The sequence below is a fragment of the Mobula birostris genome, chromosome 8, assembly GCF_030028105.1.
Source record: "Mobula birostris isolate sMobBir1 chromosome 8, sMobBir1.hap1, whole genome shotgun sequence".
In the NCBI taxonomy this organism is placed as follows: Eukaryota; Metazoa; Chordata; class Chondrichthyes; order Myliobatiformes; family Myliobatidae; genus Mobula; species Mobula birostris.
In genome coordinates, this window is record NC_092377.1 from 133,328,447 (window position 1) to 133,348,624 (window position 20,178).

Consider the following 20,178-nt stretch of genomic DNA (forward strand, 5'->3'; position numbering starts at 1 on the left):
CTCCTTCTTTCCCCACATCATGGAAACCAGCCTCCCCTCCAAAGCCTCTGACTACACTCCTCACTGCCTCAGTAAAGCAGCCAACATAATCAAAGACCACACCCACCTCAGACCTTCCCTCTTCTCCCCTCTCCCATTGGGCAGAACATGCAAAAGCCTGAAAGCATGTACCACTGGGCTCAAGGACAGTGTTTACAAGACTACTGAATCATTACCTGGTACCTCACAACCTACCCCATTATGATCTTGCACCTTATTGTCTATCTACACTGCACTTTCTCTGTAGCTGTTACACTTTACTCTGCATTCTGTTACAGTTTTACCTTGTTCTACCTCAATGCACTGTGCAATGATCTGATCTGTATGAACAGTACGCAAGACAAACTTTCATTTTATCTCAGTACATGTCATAATAACAAAACAATTCCAACACCCAGACTCCGTGGAAATTCCATCTCCAATATTGCTCTTCCCAGGATTTGAACTGTGGAAACCACACAATCCTGTCTTTCTGCACAGAGCTCCCTGTGTATGCCAGGCATGGGGGAGGGGGGTGTCTGTAGAGAGGAGAATGATTGGCCATCTGATATCTATCGCCCTCATCGGCTGTGTTTATCAGCCCTATTATTGTCTCTTTGATCTGATCCCATATCACGCATCACGGCTTGGTGTGGCAACTGCTCTGCACCAGATTGCAAGAAATCTTCAAGAAGGGAGGGTGGCAGAAAAAACAAAATTATAGGCCAGTTAGCCTGACCTCAGTGGTTGGGAAGATGTTGGATTCAATTGTTAAGGATAAGGTCTCAGGGTACTTGGAGGTACATGATAAAAGAAGCCAAAGTCAGAATGGTTTCATAGAACATAGAGAACATAGTACAGCACAGTACAGGCCCTTCGGCCCACAATGTTGTGCCGACCCTTAAACCCTGCCTCCCACATAACCCCCCACCTTAAATTCCTCCATATACCTGTCTAGTCATCTTTTAAATTTCACTAGTGTATCTGCCTACACCACTGACTCAGGCAGTGCATTCCACGCACCAACCACTCTCTGAGTAAAAAACCTTCCTCTAATATCCCCCTTGAACTTCCCACCCCTTACCTTAAAGCCATGTCCTCTTCTATTGAGCAGTGGTGCCCTGGGGAAGAGGCACTGGCTGTCCACTCTATCTATTCCTCTTAATATCTTGTATACCTCTATCATGTCTCCTCTCATCCTCCTTCTCTCCAAAGAGTAAAGCCCTAGCTCCCTTAATCTCTGATCATAATGCATACTCTCTAAACCAGGCAGCATCCTGGTAAATCTCCTCTGTATCCTTTCCAATGCTTCCACATCCTTCCTATAGTGAGGCGACCAGAAATGGACACAGTACTGCAAGTGTGGCCTAACCAGAGTTTTATAGAGCTGCATCATTACATCGCGACTCCTAAACTCTATCCCTTGACTTATGAAAGCTAACACCCCATAAGCTTTCTTAACTACCCTATCTACCTGTGAGGCAACTTTCAGGGATCTGTGGACATGTACCCCCAGATCCCTCTGCTCCTCCACACTACCAAGTATCCTGCCATTTACTTTGTACTCTGCCTTGGAGTTTGTCCTTCCAAAGTGTACCACCTCACACTTCTCCAGGTTGAACTCCATCTGCCACTTCTCAGCCCACTTCTGCATCCTATCAATGTCTCTCTGCAATCTTCGACAATCCTCTACGCTATCCACAACACCACCAGCCTTTGTGTCGTCTGCAAACTTGTCAATCCACCCTTCTACCCCCACATCCAGGTCGTTAATAAAAATCACGAAAAGTAGAGGTCCAGAACAGATCCTTGTGGGACACCACTAGTCACAATCCTCCAATCTGAATGTACTCCCTCCACCACCACCCTCTGCCTTCTGCAGGCAAGCCAATTCTGAATCCACCTGGCCAAACTTCTCTGGATCCCATGCCTTCTGACTTTCTGAATAAGCCTACTGTGTGGAACCTTGTCAAGGGAACCTTCCTCAAGGGAAAATCTTGCCTAACAAATCTGTTGGAATTCTTTGAAGAATTAACAAGAAGAACAAACACAGAAAAAATGGTGGATTTTCAGAAGGCTTTTGACAAGGTGCCACACATGAGGTTGCTTAACAAGAGCACATGATAATACAGAAAACATACCAGTATGGATAGAGGATTGGCTGATTGGCAGGAGGCAAAGAGTGGAAATAAAGGGAACCTTTTCTAGTCAGCTGCCAGTGACTAGAGGTGTTCTGCACAGATTGGAGTTAGGACCGCTTCCTTTTACATTATATGTCAAGGATTGATATTGGGATGATGGACTTGATGGCTGGGTGGCCACATTTGTGAACTGTATATCTGGAGCAATGCACCTCGCTCTGGTCGCCCGATTACAGGATTTGCGTAGAAGCTTTGGAGAGGGTACCGAAGAGGTTCACCAGGATTAGAGGGCATGAGCTATATAAGATGGACTCTGACCTCACTATACAATATGTTGAGGAAGCAGGGAGGCTGCAGTGGGATTTAGACAGATTAGGAGAATGGGCAAAGAAGTGGCAGATGGAATACAGTGTTTGCAAATGTATGGTCATGCATGTTGATAGAAGGAACTAAAGCATAACTATTTTCCAAACAGGGAGAAGATTTAAAAATTCTGAGGTGCAAAGGGACTTGGGAGTCCTAGTGTATGTTAACTTGCAGGTTGAGTTGGTGGTAAGCAAGGTGACGCAATGTTAGCATTTATTTCAAGAAGACTAGAATGTAAAAGCAAGGAAGTAATGCTGTTTAACAGTATCCACCCAACTGCAGGTACCTGCATGGGGAACTACCGGAGAATGGGAGAAAGGATGGTTTGTAGTTTAAGCAGCAATCACACCAAGTTACTGGGGCCAGTTGTACTGCCGAAGGTGGATCTAATTCATTGTAAAGTCTGTCCTGTTCGTCTGAATTATATGCGGTGTGCAGTGAGTTGGGCCCAAGATGAGGGTGGCAGGCTGGTATAGGGCCCTCACCATTAGCATTGTGGTGCCGATTTGTGGGCAGTGAGGAAACCCCCTCCCCCCACTATGGGCCCAAAGGGTTTGTGCTTTCGGGTCCAGGGCTGATTACTCTTCACCTCTGTTGCTAAGGTTACGACTGCACCGTACATGGGCAGGACCTCAGGAGCATAGATGTGCAGAGGGATCTTGGGGTCCAAGTCCATAACTCCATGAAAGTGGCTGCACATTAGTGGGGCGGTAAAGAAGGCAGCGGCTGTGCTTGCCTTTATTTAGTCAAGGCTGAAAGTTTGAGTCAGGATGGTGCAGTGTTAGAAAACTCCACACCTGGAGTATTGCATCCAATTCTGTTTGCCCCATTATAGAAATTATGTGGAAACTTTGGAGACGGTGCAGAAGAGATTCACCAGGATTAGAAGGCTTGAGTTATATGAGGAGGGGTTGGGCAAAATTGGGTTGCTTACTCTGGAGCATCAGAGGCTAAGGGGAGACCTGACAGAGGTTTATCAAGTAATAGGGTAGAGACTCAGAGCTACCAGAGGACATAGGTTGACAACAAGAAAGGGAAGGTTTAAAGGAGATTTACAAAGAGGTCCCCAAGGACAGGTGGGGTGGGTGTTGTTGCTCAGTGACCTATGATCAAACCTCTTCTCCAGAGATTTGAGTCCTTGGACCTCAGCTGACTTGAGGTGAACGGAGGGTAGGTGTTGCCAGATCATGAGGTCTAGACAAGGTAGTTAGTCAAACTACTTTTCCACAGTGGGAATACCAAAAACATGAGGATATAGGACTAAGCTTCAGAATTGACTTGCCCATAGAAGGCAGAGAGTGGTTATAGACGGAGCATATTCAGCCTGGAGGTTGGAGGCCAGTCATGTTCCTTAGGGATCTGTTCTGGAACCCCTGCACTTTGTGATTTTTACAAGTGTTCTGGATGAGGAAGTGGAAGGATAGTTTTGTAAGTTTGCAGATGGTGATGTTGTGGATAATGTAGAAAGCTGTTGTAGGTTACAACAGGATATTGACAAGATGCAGGGCTGACAGAGAAGTGGCAGATGGAGTTCAATCCATAAAGTCTGAAGTGATACCCTTTAGGAGGTCAAAACTAATAGTATAATATTAATGGCAGGGTAGAAGAACAAAGGAGTCTTGGGGTCCAAATCCTCAGGGATTTCTCAAAGTTACTGTGTAAGTTGATAGGGTGGTTAAGAAGGTGTATGCTGAGTTGCCCTTCATTGGTCAGAGGATTGAGTTCAAGAGGTGTGAGGTTATGTTGTAGCTCTATGCAAGCCTGATTAGACCACACTGGGAGTATTGTGCTCAAAGTTCAAAGTAAATTTATTATCAAAGTACATATATGTCATCATACAAAACCCTGAGATTCATTGTCTTGCAGGCATACTCAATGAATCCATAACAGAATCAATGAAACAGCACAGCAACCTGGGCCTTCAACCAGTGTGCAAAATCAAAATTAAAGTAATCATAAATAAATCGTTATGAACATGAGAACATGAGATGAAGAGTCCCTGAAATTGAGCTATTAGGTTGTGGGAACATTTCAATGATAGGGCAAGTGAAGTTGAGTGGAGTTATCCCTTTTGGTTCAGGAGCCTGATGTTTGAGGGGTAATTACTGTTCCTGAACCTGGTGGTGTGAATCTTCAGACTCCAGTGGCTTCTTCCTGAGAGCAGCAGCAAGAAAATAACATGGCCTGGGTGATGATAGTCCTTGATAATGGATGCTGCTTTCCTGCAACGCCTCTTCCTGTAGATGTACTGAATAGTGGGCAGGACTCTACCCATGATGGACTGGGCCGTATCCGCTACTTTGTGTAGGAGTTGCCATTCAAGGGCATCGGTGCTTCCATACCAGGCTGTGATACAGCCAGTCAATATACTCTTCACCATTCATCGTCATCAGTTCTGGTTAATTTGTTATAGAAAGGAGTGTTGCCTTGTTCTCGTTCCTACCATTAGGAAAGAAGGTACCGGAAACCAAAGGCACACACTCAGTGTTTCACGAACAACTTCTTCCTCTTTTCCATCTGATTTCTAAATGGACTTTGAACCCATTAACACTACCTCACTACTTCTTTATTTCTATTTTTGCACTATTTATTTAACTATTTAATATATACACTTTCTATAATTCTTGTTTTTTTCTGTTATTATGTAGTGCTGCCACAAAAACAACGAATTTCACAACATATGCCAGTGATATTAACCCTGGTTCTGATTCTTCCTGCAAGGAGTTCATACGTTCTCTCCATCTGCTCCCACAGGCCAGTACCAACTCAGCAGGCCGAAGGGCCTGTTTCCAACTCCATGGCATACGTCCTGCTTGGAGAATTTTCTGACCACTATTTTTGAGCTACTTCAGGGTGTATCCAGCAAGAAATATTCAAAATAACACTACTTAAACCACTTAAAAGCCTTTGAATATGGCAAAATGCCGAAGTCTGGGATCAGTTCCCATGCACTGCATTCAATTCTGGTTGCCCCAGAACGATGGATGCTATGTGCAGAACATGTTCAGCAGGATAATCCCTGCCAGTATTTGCCCCCCCTATCTATCAAGAAGTACAATGAAAACTCAGGGAATAGCACCTCGCATGGTGTACACTGCTTGGGACTCCACAGGAATTAAGTAATTTCAGATAGCCAGCTTTTCCTGTTTGTGAAAGAACTCCAGCTCTGATGTAAGCTTATCAACCTGTAACATTGATTAAGGTTTGGATACACAAAAGATGGCAAATGCTGGAATATGAAGCAACACAGGATGCTGAAGGAGGCAGCATCTGTAGTAGATGAGGGGGAAGTAGAATTGATATTTGAGAGGAGACCCTTCAATTTGGACTACTTTTGCTCTCTCTTCAGATTCTGCCTGATCTTCCAAGTGTTTCCAGCATCCTCTATGTTCACAATTTAGTTATGCATCCCTTATCTCTCTCTTGCTCTCTCTCTCTCTCTCAAACTATTGTTATCTGCCTGCTAACCAAAGCATTTGCGTCACCTTGATAAACTTGTCTCCATGCTATTGAGGTCCCTAGTGCTCCACCACCCACCTCCCCTCCTCTGTATATGAACACACTTAACTCTGATAGCTCGAGATGTAGACAATCTCTCTTTCTCCACAAATGCTGCCTGACCTAGGGTCATGGCATTACACACCACAGAAATGGGGTCTTTGGCCCAACTCACCCATGGCAACCAAATTCCCATCTGCCTGCACTTGGCCCATACCCCTTCTTTTCTACTCATGCACCTGTCCAGGTATCTTTTAAATGTTGTTATTGCCTCAATTACTTCCTCTGGCAGCCTGTTCCATCTGAACGCCAACCCTCTGTGTGAAGAAGTTGGCCCTCTCTCGACTTTAAACCTGTACCTCCTGGTTTTCGATTCCCCTTCTCCGGCGAAAATACTGTGTGCACTCACACTGTCCATGTTCTTCGTGATATATACATTGCAGAATCAGAATCAGGTTTATTGTTACTGTCTTATGAAATTTGTTGCTTTGCTGCAGCAGTCCGGTGCAAAGATATAAAATTACTCCAAGTTAAAAATAAATAAACAGTGCAGGAACAGTGAGGTAGTGTTCATGGACCAATCATAAACCTGATGGCCGAGGGGAAGCTGGTTTCTAAGGTAACGGCTCAGTTTCCTACGCTCCAAGGAATGAAGTCCCAGCTGCCCAATTTTTCCCTATAACTCAGGCCCTCGAGTCCTAGCAACATCCTGATCAATCTTCTCTTCCAGCTCAATGACATCTTCCCTAATAATAGAGTAATCACCACGCAACACAATACTCCAGGTGTAGCCTCACCAACGCTGTGTACAACTACAAAATAACATCCTATCTCCTGTGTACTCAGTACCCTGACTGATTAAAGCCAGCATATCACTGTCTTCATTATCCTGTTTAGCTGTGATTTTTGCTACAGTACAGCTCTGACACACAGTGCAGGACCCTTAGATCCTCAGTATATGCACTGAACAAGCATGATGCCAAATTAAGATAATTCCCTTCTGCCTGCACATATCCAATTCCTCCAACCCCTGCTTATTCATGCATTTATCTAACAGCCTTTTAAACATCTGCCTCCCAGCACCTAACACTCCGTGTGAAAAAAAATACTTGCCCCTCACATCTCCTTTAAACTTTCCCCCTCTCACTTCTTAAATGAATGCCCTCTAGTATTTGATATTTCTACCTGGGAAAAAGATTCTGAATGTCCCTGTCTATGCCTCTCATAATCTTATAAACCTCTAGTCATCTTCAGCCTCGTATGGTCCAGGGAAAAGAAGCCAAATTTGTCCCAATTCTCCTTATGGTATGCTTACCCTGAATATCTACCCAAAATCATAATTTTATAAACCTGGATTAAGTCGCACCCCGCCCCCCCAGCCACTGATGTTCCAGGGAAAAGAAGTCAAACTTGTCCAACCACTCCTGATAGCTCATGCCCTCTAGTTCAGGCAGGATCCTGGCGAACCTTTTCTGTGCCTCCTCCAAAGCCTCTGCATTCTGCTTTCTGGGAATCAGGTACTTACACACCTTGGCCCTTCTGTTCTACAACACTCCCTAAAGGCCCTATTGTTCATTGTCAAAGTCCTACCCAGGTTTGAATTCCGCTAATGGGTATTCTCATTCGCGTTCCATTTATCCTCACCTTCACAAGTTACCGTGTGTTATGTGAACTGCTCTGCTTTACACCCTGGTTCGGAGAAACGTTGTCTCATTTCTATATATGTTACATACATGTATATATTTAAATGACAATAAACTGGACTATTTTCCTGTTCACATCCGTTTTGAATTTTGAAGGATTGAGAGGAGATGCTCCTGAAACCTACAAAGCCCCCCACAGGGAGCGGCCAAGCGGAATATGAAAACATAAGGGTCGCCATGGTGGCAGTTAGCGCGACACTATTACAGCTCAGGGTGCTGGAGGTCAGAGTTCAATTGCAGCGCCATCTGCGAGGAGTTTGTATGTTCTCCCCGTGACCACGGGGATTTCCTCCAGGTGCTCTGGTTTTCTCCCACAGTCCAAATGTTAGTAGGTTCATTGTTATTGCAAGTTGTCCTGTGATTCGGTCTCGGGTTAAACAGGTGGGATTTGCTGGGCAGCACAGCTTGTTGGGTGGAAGGGTCTGTTCCCCACTGTTTCTCTAATAAAAAAAACGGTAAAATGTGGAACAGCGGAAAAAGCCCTGTGGCCCAGGATGTTGTGATGAACCAATTAAGCTAATGACGCGTAATTCCTTCTATCTACAGATGAACCAACTCCCTACTCTCTGCATATTCATTCGAGCATTTTAAACACCTCTATTGTATCTGCCTCCACTACCACCCCTGGCAGCACAATCTGCGCACCCACCGCTCTCCTTAGATATAAGTACTTGTCCTGCACATCTCATCCGATCCTCACCATTCTCACCTTAAAGGCATGCCCTCTAGTACTAAACATTTCCATTCTGAGAGAAGGATACTGTCTTTCTACTCTCTCTGTGCCTCTCATAATTTCCTGAACTTCTCTCAGGTCTCCTGCTCAGCCTCCACGGCTCCAGACAAAACAATCCCAGCCCTCTGTTGTGCGACGGTTCGGTATTCTAAAACGTTACTGGTTAAATCAGCCAGCAGGTGGTGAGGAAAAGGTTAACTCAGACATGCCCATCGCACGCACTGTGACCTCCTACTAGTTATAATCCCAGGGTGCATAATTAATGAATTAAACAGTTCCAGTTTCACGAAAGCCTTCTGTAACTAACCCACAGAAGCCCGCGGTTGAAAGCCAATCCCTGCTCCACGATGGGAACAAATGCAATGGAATTGAATCGAGCTTTGGAAGCACGGGCTTCATCAGTGTGGAGCTGAGGAGGCCCCTGTCTTCAGCCAGGGTGCAGTCACAGTTTGGAAGCTGCTCCCTCGGGAAGAGGTGGGGAAAAGGTCAGTGCATTTAAGGAAAAGCTGGGGGATAAAAGTGAGAAGGGGGTCACCTTTAGAAATTGCTTCTGTTTGCCTCTGAAGTGTGAGGTGTTGCATTGGGAAGTCAAATTGTAAAGAGAATGGCAGGGTCCTGAAGTGTGTTGTAGGCCAGAGGGGTGAGGTACATGGCTGCCTGAGTGTGGAGTCACGCACCGCTAGAAAGGGTGCTGAACGAGGATTTTGACATTGTGGCCTTTGTCAGGGCACTGAGTATAAAAGTTGGGAGGTTATGCTATGGTTGTACTGGAGTATTGAGCTCAGTTTTGTTCGCACTACTATATTAAACATTTAATTAAATTGCAAAGAGTGTAGAAAAGGTTTTCAGGGATGCTGCCAGGAGTCGAAGGGCTGAGTTATAGGGAGAGGTTGGGAGAGGCTAGTGCTTTATTTCTTGGAGCACGAGAAACTGAGGGATGGTCTTATAGAGGTGGATGAAAGTAAGTAGTGAGAATGGACTCACCTTTCCCCCCCCCCAACTGGAGGGCATGGGGTTTAGAGTCAGAGGGGAAAGAATTAAGAGGAAGTCAAAGAGTATGTTTTTGTTTAAAACACAAGTGGTGATGATGTGGAATGAGCTGCCAAAGGAAATGATTGAGGCAGGTACAGTGACAACTTTTAAAAGACTATCGCAGAGATACAGGGATTGGAAAAGTTGAGATGATAATGGGCAAATGTGGCTAGCATGCACGGGCCACCTTGGTCAACAGGGACCAGCTGAGCCGAAGGATCTGTGTGTGTTGCATGACCCTACGAGGAGGTAGGGTTGACTCGTCACCCTGAACTGCTGTCATCTGTGTGGGGAAGTCTGTCCCAGCCACAGTGAAATAGATAGATAGACATACTTTATTGATCCCGAGGGAAATTGGATTTTGTTACAGTTGCATCAACCAAGAATAGAGTATAAATATAGCAAAATAGAACCATAAATAATTAAATAATAATATGTAAATTATGCCAGATGGAAATAAGTCCAGGACAAGCCTGTTGGCTCAGGGTGTCTGACCCTCCAAGGGAGGAGTTGTAAAGTTTGATGGCCACAGGCAGGAATGACTTCCTATGACGCTCTGTGTTGCATCTCAGTGGAATGAGTCTCTGGCTGAATGTACTCCTGTGCCCACCCAGTACATTATGTAGTGGATGGGAGACATTGTCCAAGCTGGCATGCAACTTAGACAGCATCCTCTTTTCAGACACCACCGTGAGAGAGTCCAGTTCCATTCCCACAACATCACTGGCCTTACAAATGAGTTCGTTGATTCTGTTGGTGTCTGCTACCCTCAGCCTGCTGCCCCAGCACACAACAGCAAACATGATCGCACTGGCCACCACAGACAATCAAGGAGCTCAGGAAGCTGAGAGGTGACCTTACAGAGGGTCATAAGATCACGAGGGGCATATGAAAGGTGAATAATCATGGTCTTTATCCCCAAAGTAGGTGAGTCCAGAACTAGAGGAGATGGGTTTAAAGTGAGAGGGGTGAGATGTAAAAGGGACACAAGGGTATGTTTCTCCATTCAGAGGTAGTGGTTATATGGAACGAGATGCCAGAGGAAGTGACAGAGGGGGGTACAATTGCTATATTTAAAAAGCAGAGACAGGAAAAGTTCAGAGGGAAATAGGACAATTGCAGGCAAGTGACGAGCTCAGGGAGACAGTATGGACGAATTGGGCCAAAGGGCCTGTATCTAACTCTCTGACTCTGCTTTACAAGGCCAAAGCTGGGAAACAGGCCCTTTGGTTTAACGTGCTCATGCTGACCCACCTTTCCTAACCCCGTTGACCCTCACTTGGTCAGCATCTTTCTGTGGCTGGGTGATTGGGGAGTTCATCCTGATGCTTTGTACATGCTCTGAGAGGATCTGCCTCCACCACCCCCTCAGGCAGTCTGCTCCAAGCTCCAAATTCCTCACCCCCCTCTCACACTCTGAGGAATTATATCCTTCCTCCGGTTTCCTCCACACTGCCACCCCCACCCCCTCAGCCTAAACCCATTCCTCAGGCACCTCGGCAGCAGAGAGAAATTTACCCATTATCAACGCCTCTCACGGCCTGGGCTACCAGATAACCATCAACCCCATCTCTAAATATGCTCGATAATTGAGACCTTTTAGTCCTCTGGGATGAGGACAGAAAGAGTTCTGCACTCTGGGAAGGAAAAGTTCTCTCTGACCTCAAATCCAAATGCCTAACAATATTAGCAGGGATGAACAGCAACTTTATGGAGGTGTAAGCACCACACACAAAAGCTGGAGCAACTGAGCAGGCCAGGCAGCATCCACGGAGTAGAGTACAGTCGACGTTTCGAGCCAAGACCCTTCAGCAGGACTTTTCTGGAGGTGTATTAGACGATAAGAAAGTTTTTTTAAATGCATTGTACTGCTGCCACAAGACAACAAATTGCATGATAATAAACCTGATTCTGATGAAGAGTAGCAATGGCCAACACCAGAGGACATCCTTTTAAGGTGAATGTTGGAATTTTTAGAGATGATGTCAGAGGTAGTTTTTAAACACAGTAGGTTCCTGTATGGTAGAGACTGATATATTAGAGGCACAAGAGACTCTTAGCTCTCCATCCCCTATTGTACTTATCCAAATTTCTTTTAAATACTGAAATTGAACCTGCTTCCACCACTTCTGTCGGCACCTTGTTCCACACTCACAGCATCCTGCAGTTCCTCCTCAAATATTTCACATTTCACCCTTAAGCTATGAACTCTAGTTCTAGGCACAGCTGAATAAAAGCATGGAGGTTACGAGCTGCGTAGGAGGGAAGAGTTAGATTTATCATGGGGTAGGCTAAAAGGATAGCACAATATGATGGCTGAAGGGCCTCTACTACAGTGTGCTATACTGTTCTATGTTCTAACCCCTAACTGTACGTCCCAATCAAATGCAAGATATTCTGTCATTAAAATTTAAATTGGAGAAAACTAACCTAATGTGGAGGACTGCCAAATACCTCTACTCGGTCTGTTAAGGGTGATTTTGAGCTTCCAGCTCTTTGACCTTTCACACTCCATGTTTAGCATCCTACACTGCCTCAGTGTATCTGCCCCCATCCTCACCAACTTCTCCCACTCCTCAGCTCTGCTGCCACCCTCGGCTTCACGAGTTCCCGGGAAAACTGAGCCCATCGCTCGGGATAGCGAAACATCCTGACTCGCTACCGCATTGGAAACAGGATATAGCCCTTGCTGAGTACTCGATGAATTATGCAGGACAGGAGCATTGAATTATACAGGAACAGACCTCAGTGGGAATATCACTGGCACACTCTGCCTCTCCCCTCCAACGACACCCCAGTGCACACCAGAGCCGGCCCCAGCTGTCGACCACCAGCACCCACCATGCCCACCATCAGCTCCCACCCCCCCCCCCAAGAACACCGTCCCACACTGCTGCTGGTCCAGAGAGGGTGGTACCTCTCCAAAAACCTTTCACTCACCTCCCAATAATGCACCCAACCAACTAGCTTCCTGCTCCTTGACAGGAGATCTGTGAGCCAGTCCTAGAATCTCATCCCCATCTCCAACTCTTTCCTTCCCTCCAATTACCCCATCACGACTGCTTCCAACATCCCTCCCTCCCTCCAATACCACCTCCACTTTCCCTCCTATAACCTCACCCCCCTCCCAATCCCGTCTCTCTCTAAGGTCCCCTCCTCCCACCTTGACCTCATGAGGAACCTCTCTTCATCCCACTGCCCCCTCCAGCCCCGACTCCCAATGAGATCCCTCACTCCCACCTGCACTCACCTCCCTTTAAGATCCCTCCCGATCACTGATTCCCTCCAAGATCCTTCTCTCCTCCCATCCCTCCCTCTGCAACCCCCTCTGAGATCCCTCTCACCCCATTCAACCTACAGCCTTTCTCCCCTTCCATTCCTTGCCCTCTGAGCTCTCCACCTACTCTCGCTCTGAGGAACCCTCCCTCCTTCGCAACTCACAACCCACCCCACCCCACCAGCCACTAGTCCATCATCCCTCTGTCCCTGTCCCACCTTCTGATTTCAAACCCAGTATTTCCCCAATGCACCTGAGGACCCTCCTTCCCTCCATCCATCCTACTCCCCATCCCTCAGGGTGCTCCTAAACCCTTCCTTTCTGCAGATTGTCCCCGAGACAAGTGGTCTGCCTGTACGCATTGGACAAGGGGTTGAATGGCAGCCCCTTTGTTTATGGGGAGAGGGGACAGGTTCTGCAGCAGGGGCAGACCCTGCCCAGCCCAAGGACTTACCCTCCTCCCCTCCATCCCATCCCATCCCCACTATCATCATTTATCTCTGTCTCTCTTTCTCACAGTCTCCCATTGCCACCTCCCTCAAGGGTAGTGTCTCCCTCCCTTCCTTGCTCCTTCCATCTGTAGTCTCTGTTCTTCCCTCCTTTCTTCAGAGGTCTCTCTCCTTCATTCCTCCCACTACTAGCCCCCTTCCTCATTTCCCCCTTTCTTTCCAAGATCCTCTTCCCTACATGGTCCCACTTTCCACATTTAGAGGGCCTTCTCTTCTCATACAATACTCTTCACTTCCCACATCCCTCCCTCCCTCCCCCCAATGCAAACTGCGCCGTACTCCCTCGAAGGTCCCACTCTCCCTCCTGTTCACCTCCCGATTCTCTCTGAGGTCCACCTTGAATTCGTGAGGAACCTCACTTCATCCCGCTGCCCCCACCAGACCCTTTACCAGGGATGTCCTGATGAAGGGACTCGGCCCAAAATGTTGACTGAACTCTTCTCCATAAATGCTGCCTGGCCTGCTGAGTTCCTCCAGCATTTGGTGTGTGTCCCTGTCTGTTTCTCTATCCCTCTCCCAGGAAGCGTAGTGATTCATTGAGGGTTTGCTGGAAGGGTCCATTCTGCGCAATATCTCAATCAATCAATCTTTCCTTTCCTCTGTCCCTCTCTTCTCCATTTCTTCCCACCTCTCCCTTACTCCCCTCCCCATTTTTCCATTTATCTATCCATCACCCTTTATTCTTACCCCCACCCACTTCTCTCCATGCCTCCCTCCAAGTGCCCCTATGCCTCTGAGCTGGGGAGAGCACCGACACAGCAGCAGCAGGCCTCTAGCTGGGCTCTCGGGGGTTAACAGCGAGCTCTCCCCACGGTCGAGCAGCCGCTGCAGCTGAGTGCTGCAGATGGAGACACTGCGGCAACCTGCGGCAGACAGCCCCAGCGTTCCCTGCTGCCAGGCCAGGGACGGGCACAGGGCACCAAGGGGGGAGGGCGAAGAGACAGGGGATGGAGTTGGAAGGTGGGTAGGTAAGGGAGACAGGAAAAAATGATCATAGGGAGAGGGGGAAATAAAATGAGGAAAGGAGAGTAGGGCAAGAGAGAAAGGCGAAGAGGAATGAGGTGAGGGAGAGGGATTAACAAAGGGAGAGCTAGAGGGGAAAAGAAGGGAAGGAGAGAAGAGAAAGTGAAAGAAACAGGGGCTAGGTGAATAAAGAGGCTATAAAAAGGGATAAGTGAGTTTTGAGGGGGAAGGAAGAGAGAAAGAGAGGGAGGTAGAGGTAAAAAGCACAAGGAGATGAGAGAAATAAGGCGGAGGAGAAAGGAAAGAAGAGGGAAGAGAGCGGTATGAAGAAACACAGATTGGAGATGGGTAAGAAACAGGAAAGAGAGAGGCAAAGACATAAAAGTGTAAGAAAGGAAAGGCAAGAGACAAGTGGGGTGAGGGACAGAGAAAGGGGGGAGACACAGAAAGAGGGGAGAGAAACGGAGTGAGAGGGGAGAGAGATAGAGAGAGGGAGGGGGAGAGGGGGAGAGGGAAGAAATGATAACAGGGAGAAAGATGGAGGAAGGAGAGACAAGACTGATGGGAAAGTGATAGTGAGAAGGAGAATAGCAGTGGAGAGAGAGCAAAAATTGACAACAGGAGAGAACTGAGCAAAAGGGAGGAGAGAAACTGGTGGAGACAAGCACGGGGGAGGGAGGTGGAAAGAAGACAAGATGTGATAGGGAGATGGAGGGAGTGGGGGAAGTAGACAGAGAGAGAGAGACTGACGATAAATATATATATAGGGAAAGAGAGATAAGGAAGGTCATAAATAGATCAGGGATGAGTGAGCGAGGAGATTTGGGAATAACATTCCTCTGAGTTCAGGCTGGCAGAGCTGGGCAGTGTGCTCGATGCTCCCAGCTGTGCCCTGCATACAGATGTGCTGCCATCTCACCTTCACACAGCTGGAGCTCCCTGACCTTGGCTCATCCCTCCCTCCGTCCCCTCCCCCACAGCTCCGCAGTGAGCTTGGCTGCCGGCCAACTCTGCACCACAGCAACGCAGCAACCTGCTCTCGCAGCCCGGTCTCTCTGCACCGCACTCCCTCCCACTCAAAATGACGGGAGAGCCCACTGGAGGCAGGGGAGGGGGCGGAGACGGAGGAACAACAGAGAGAAAAACTCAGATGGAGATGGAGACAGAGAGAGAGGGAGGGGAGATGGAGAGAGAGAGGGGATAGAGAGGGCGTGATGGAGAAAGAGTGGGAGATGCAGAGAGAGGGAGATGGAGAGAGAGAAAGCGAAAGAGAATATATGGAGAGAGATGTCGAGAGAAAGAAGATGGAGAGAGGGGAGATGGCAAGAGAATAGAGATGGAGAAAGGGACATGGAGAGGGAGACGGCGAGACAGGTGCGATAGACAGAGGCAGAGAAGAGGTACAGTATGGAGACAGAAGAGGGATAGAGAAAGACAGGATGGAGGGGATGAGAGAGGGAGAGGTAATTGAGGGAGTAAGACAGAACGCACAGGGAAGCATCTTATCCTATTTCACATGATCATTAAAGGTCCACCATCGGTCTGACAATTCCTCCCCGCCTCCATCTTTGCTTCCTTGCGTCCCTCATCAGCTGCCAATTCTCTCTCCTCATCTCCCTCCTCCTTCACTGTGTCCCCATCTCTCACTTGCTTCCCCTCCTCCCTCCATCTCTGTCTCCTTCTCTCCCTCTCACACCGCTCCCTCCATCCTTTCCGTACCTCACCTTTCTTTTCTCTCCCCTCATCCCTGTCCATTCTTTCCTCCCTCTTCTCCGCTTCCCGTTCATTCGCACTCTCGCTCCATTTTACCTCCATTCTCTCCCCCTCCTTCCTTCTCTTGCCCTTTGCATACCCACCTTCTCTCTCTCCCCCAATCCTTGTCACTTCTTTCACCCCCCCCTCAACCTTCCTCCCTTTTATGTCTCCATCTCTCCCTTTCCTTTTCCTTCTCTCTATTCGTCTACTTCCTTTTCTCTCTTTCCTATTTCTCCCTTCCTATTATTCCTCTCTCCTTCTCCCCGCCTCCCTTTCTCTCTCCCCCCAATCGACCGTTCGATCAGCTCCTTTCCCCGGGCGGGCGGGCTGGCTGACTCCCGCCGCCGCCCTCACTGCGGATCGCAGCCCTCCCGCTGTCCCGTCTCCCCCGTCCTGGGCCCGATCGACTTACCCCCATGCTGAGAGGCGAGGAAGCGACTGGGAACGAAATCGGCTGAAGGAGGAGATGGTAACCCGTCGGCCGAGGGAGCGACACAGACTGAGCTTCCCTCCCCACTCGCCTCCGCTCCTCTAGTCTCTCCTACAAAGAGGCAGAACCGCCTCCTGCACAACGAAAGCCAATCGGCTGCGGGCTGCGGCTGCTGACGGACAGGCAGGCCCCGCCCAGTACTGCAGAAATCACCTTGGACGAAAGATGAGGGTCTCCTACCTTTCTTCCCCGTCTCTACCATCGCCTCTCCGTCTCCCATCTTCTAATAGTCGTCCCTTTTCATCTGCATCTCCCTAATCTCTTCCCGGTTTCCTTCATCTCCTCCATCTCCCTGACCCCTTCTCCTGGTATCCACCAGTATCTTGCTGACTCCCCCACCCTTGGCCTCTCCAGTCTCTTCCCTCTCCTCCTAAGCTCTCCTATCTCCCCAACCTCTCCCCATTTCCAACCTCCCTCCATCTCCTCAATGTCCCTCTGTTGCTCGAAACTCTCCCCATCACCCCAATCTCTCCCAAATCAACCTCCTCCCCATCTCATCCTCTCTCCATTTCCAACCTCCCTCCACCTCCTCAACATTCCTCTGTTGCTCAAAACTCTTCCCATCATCCCAATCTCTCCCAACTCAACCTCCTCCCCATCTCCCCAACCTCTACCATCTCACCATCCTCTCCTATCTTCTCAACCATGCCCCATCTCCCTAATCTCCCAATCTCACACACCTCTCCCATCTCCTCAACCTCTCTCATCTCCCCAACCTCCCCATCTCCCCAACCTCCCTCTGTCTCATAAATTCTCACCATCTCCCAATGCTCTCCCTCTCTCCCCCAATCTCTCCTGCATCTCCCCATCACCTCTCCAAACCTCTTTGTCTCTCTGCTCAGTAATTCTCCCCCCTCCGACCCTGTACATGTGTATGTGTCCATCTGTGTGTCTCCTCAATCTATTATGAAACATCACCGTCGATCTCAATATCTGTTTGTATCTCTGCATCTATTTCCATCCATCCCCCCTCCTCACCCTGTCTATTGACTTCGAGCCCCAACATCGCTCTCTATCTTTCGATTTTACTCTTTATCTCCCCATTTTCTCTCTTGGTCTTTCCTTCTAAAACACTGGTGAGGCCTCACTTGGAGTATTGTGAGAAGTTTAGGGCCACTTATTGGAGAGGGTTCAAAGGATGTTCACAAAAATGATTTCCGTCTGGGTAGCCTCTAACCTGATGGCATGAATATTGATTTCCGGAACCTGCAGTATTCCCGCACCCCCCCCCCCCACCATTCCCATTTCCCTCTCTCACCTGCCCGTCGCCTCCCTCTGGTGATCCTCCCCTCTCTCTCCTATCAGATTCCTCCTTTTCCTTCCCTTTATCTCTTTCACTAATCAACATCCCAGCTCTTCACTTCACCCCCTCCCTACTCCCCATTTCACCTATCACCTGCCACCTTGTACCTCCTCCTCCTCACCCCTACCCTCTTACTCTGGCTCCTCAACTTTTTCTTCCAGTACTGGTAAAGGGTCTCAGCCCAAAACGTCGACGGTTTACTCTTTTACATAGATGCTGCCTGGCCTGCTGAGTTCCTCCAGCATCTTGTGTGTGTTGCTCATGGAAATGATTCCGGGATCGAATGGCTTGTTATATGAAGAGAGTTTGATGACCCTGAGACTGCATTTACTGGAATTCGGAATAATGAGCGGTGATCTAATTGAAACCTATTGAATGTTGTAGGGCCTCAATAGAGTGGATGCGGAGAGGATATTTCCTCTGGTGGGAGAGTCTAGGACCAGAGGACACAGCTTCAGAATAGAGGTGTGTCCTTTCAGCATGGAGATGAGAGAGTGGTGAAGCTGTGGAGGCCAAGTCTTTACTAATATTTAAGAAAGGTTGATAGATAATTGATTGGTCAGGACATGAAGGAATACAGGGAGAAAGCAAGAGATGGGGGCTGAGAGGGAAAATGGATCAGCCATGATGAAATAGCAAAGCAGACTCGATGGGCCAAATGGCCTAATTCTGCGGCTGCCTGTGGTTTTATATCACGCTCTCCCTCCCGCTCTCTTACACTTTTATTCCACCCTTCATCCTCCTCACCTACCCTCCCTGCCTTTCTTTTCCAGTCTCTCTCTCCTAATCTCCGCCCTCTCCTCGCTCTCTCTTTCTCCGTCTCTATTTTTCCCTCGTCGCATTTCTCTCTGACTCTCCCTCCCCATCTATCTTTATTCCATGCCTTTCCTCTCCCTTACTCTAACTCCCCTCGCACCCCCCCCCATTGCTTTCTTCTCTCCCTCTCTCCCAGCTGCAGCAGCGAGATGATAAAATGGAGATTACGCGGGTTTCGTTGCCGTGGTGATAGGAATTTACGCAGACGGTCTATATACAGAATAGATCAATGGATGGCAGCGAGGTGTGAGAGAGGAGGAAGGAGGGATAGAGGTAGAGAGGGAGAGGGGGATGAGAAAGGGAGGGGAGGGAGAGAATGGAGATGAGAGATGTCGAGATGGATGGAGGAAGGATTGAGAGATGGGTGGAAAGAGAAGAAGGGATAGATGCAGGGTGGAAGGGGGGATGCGGACATCCCTCATTGATTGATTGGAGGGACAGTGAGTCGAGGGGTAGACAGATTGTGTGTGGAAGGATCTTCCCTAGGCATTCGTGGTCCAAAATCCCGACGTCCCTGGTCTTACTAAAAGACCGGAGTAATCCATTCCTACAGAGTAGGGTGCAAAGTACGGACCGGAGTAGAGAGCATTGTGCAGACGGGAGCGGAGTATGGGCTGGAGTGCCGACCATTGAACGGACAGGAATAGGAAGTGGAATACGGAACGGGGGGCAGATTGATGTACAGACCAGAGTGGGGTCCAGAATATGGACTGGAGAGTGGAATGGAGCGTGTAGCTGAGGGTAGCGCAGAGCGTCAATGGGAGGATGGGCTTGGACGTAGTGTGGAGAGTGGGAGCAGAGTATGGAATAGAGTTCATAAGAATACAGGGTCCGGAATGTGGAACAGACCAGAGTATGGACTGGAGCGTAGAATGAAGCACAGCAGGGACTACAGAGCAGGAGGTGGAGCAGATTGCTGACTGTAGGGTGGAATGGTGTATAGATTGTGGTGTGGATTGGAATATAGACTGGTACATGGAGCAGAGTGTGGGGTCAGACAGAGTGAGAACTGCAATTGGAATGGGTTTATTACTGTCACAAGTACTGAGATACAGTGAAACGCCTGTCCTGCAGACCGCTCATACAGATCAGTTCATTACACAGTGCTTTGAGGCAGTGCAGGGGAAAACACTAACTATGCAGAATATAAAGGGTAACAGTTACAGAGAAAGTGCAGTGCAGGTAAATAATAAGGTGCAACATCATAATGATGTGGACTGTGAGTTCAAGGGTCCATCTTATCGTTTTAGGGTATCGTTTGTACTGGGGTCAGTTGGGTGGAGTGGTGTCAAATAGCACCAAAAGTTGCCCTTCAGCCAATTTTGCCCATTCTGGCTGAGATATCTGTCTGTGCTAATCCCTTTGCCTGCATTAGGCACACATCCCCCCTACACTTTTCCAATCCAAGCACCTATCTGAATGCGCTTTAAACATTACAATTGTGCCCACATCCACCGTCTCTTCTGGCAGCTTGCTCCAGATATTCACCACCCTCCATGTAGGAAAACCTACCCTTCAAGTCCCCTTTCACCTCAAACTTGCTCCCTCTATTTTAGACTCCTCTACCTCAAGGA

At 48.2% G+C, this 20,178-nt stretch overlaps 1 protein-coding gene across 1 annotated transcript in view; it reads right to left on the reverse strand.

Moving 5' to 3' along the window:
- Positions 1-16,531, reverse strand: part of LOC140201723 (sodium/potassium-transporting ATPase subunit alpha-3) — a 59,049-nt gene extending 42,518 nt beyond the window's left edge. Inside the window, exon 1 of the mRNA XM_072266299.1 lies at positions 16,408-16,531. Coding sequence (XP_072122400.1) covers positions 16,408-16,413 — 6 coding nt within the window. The 5' untranslated portion in view covers positions 16,414-16,531. The remainder of the gene's footprint in view (positions 1-16,407) is intronic.
- Between the last annotated feature and the right edge of the window lie 3,647 nt (positions 16,532-20,178).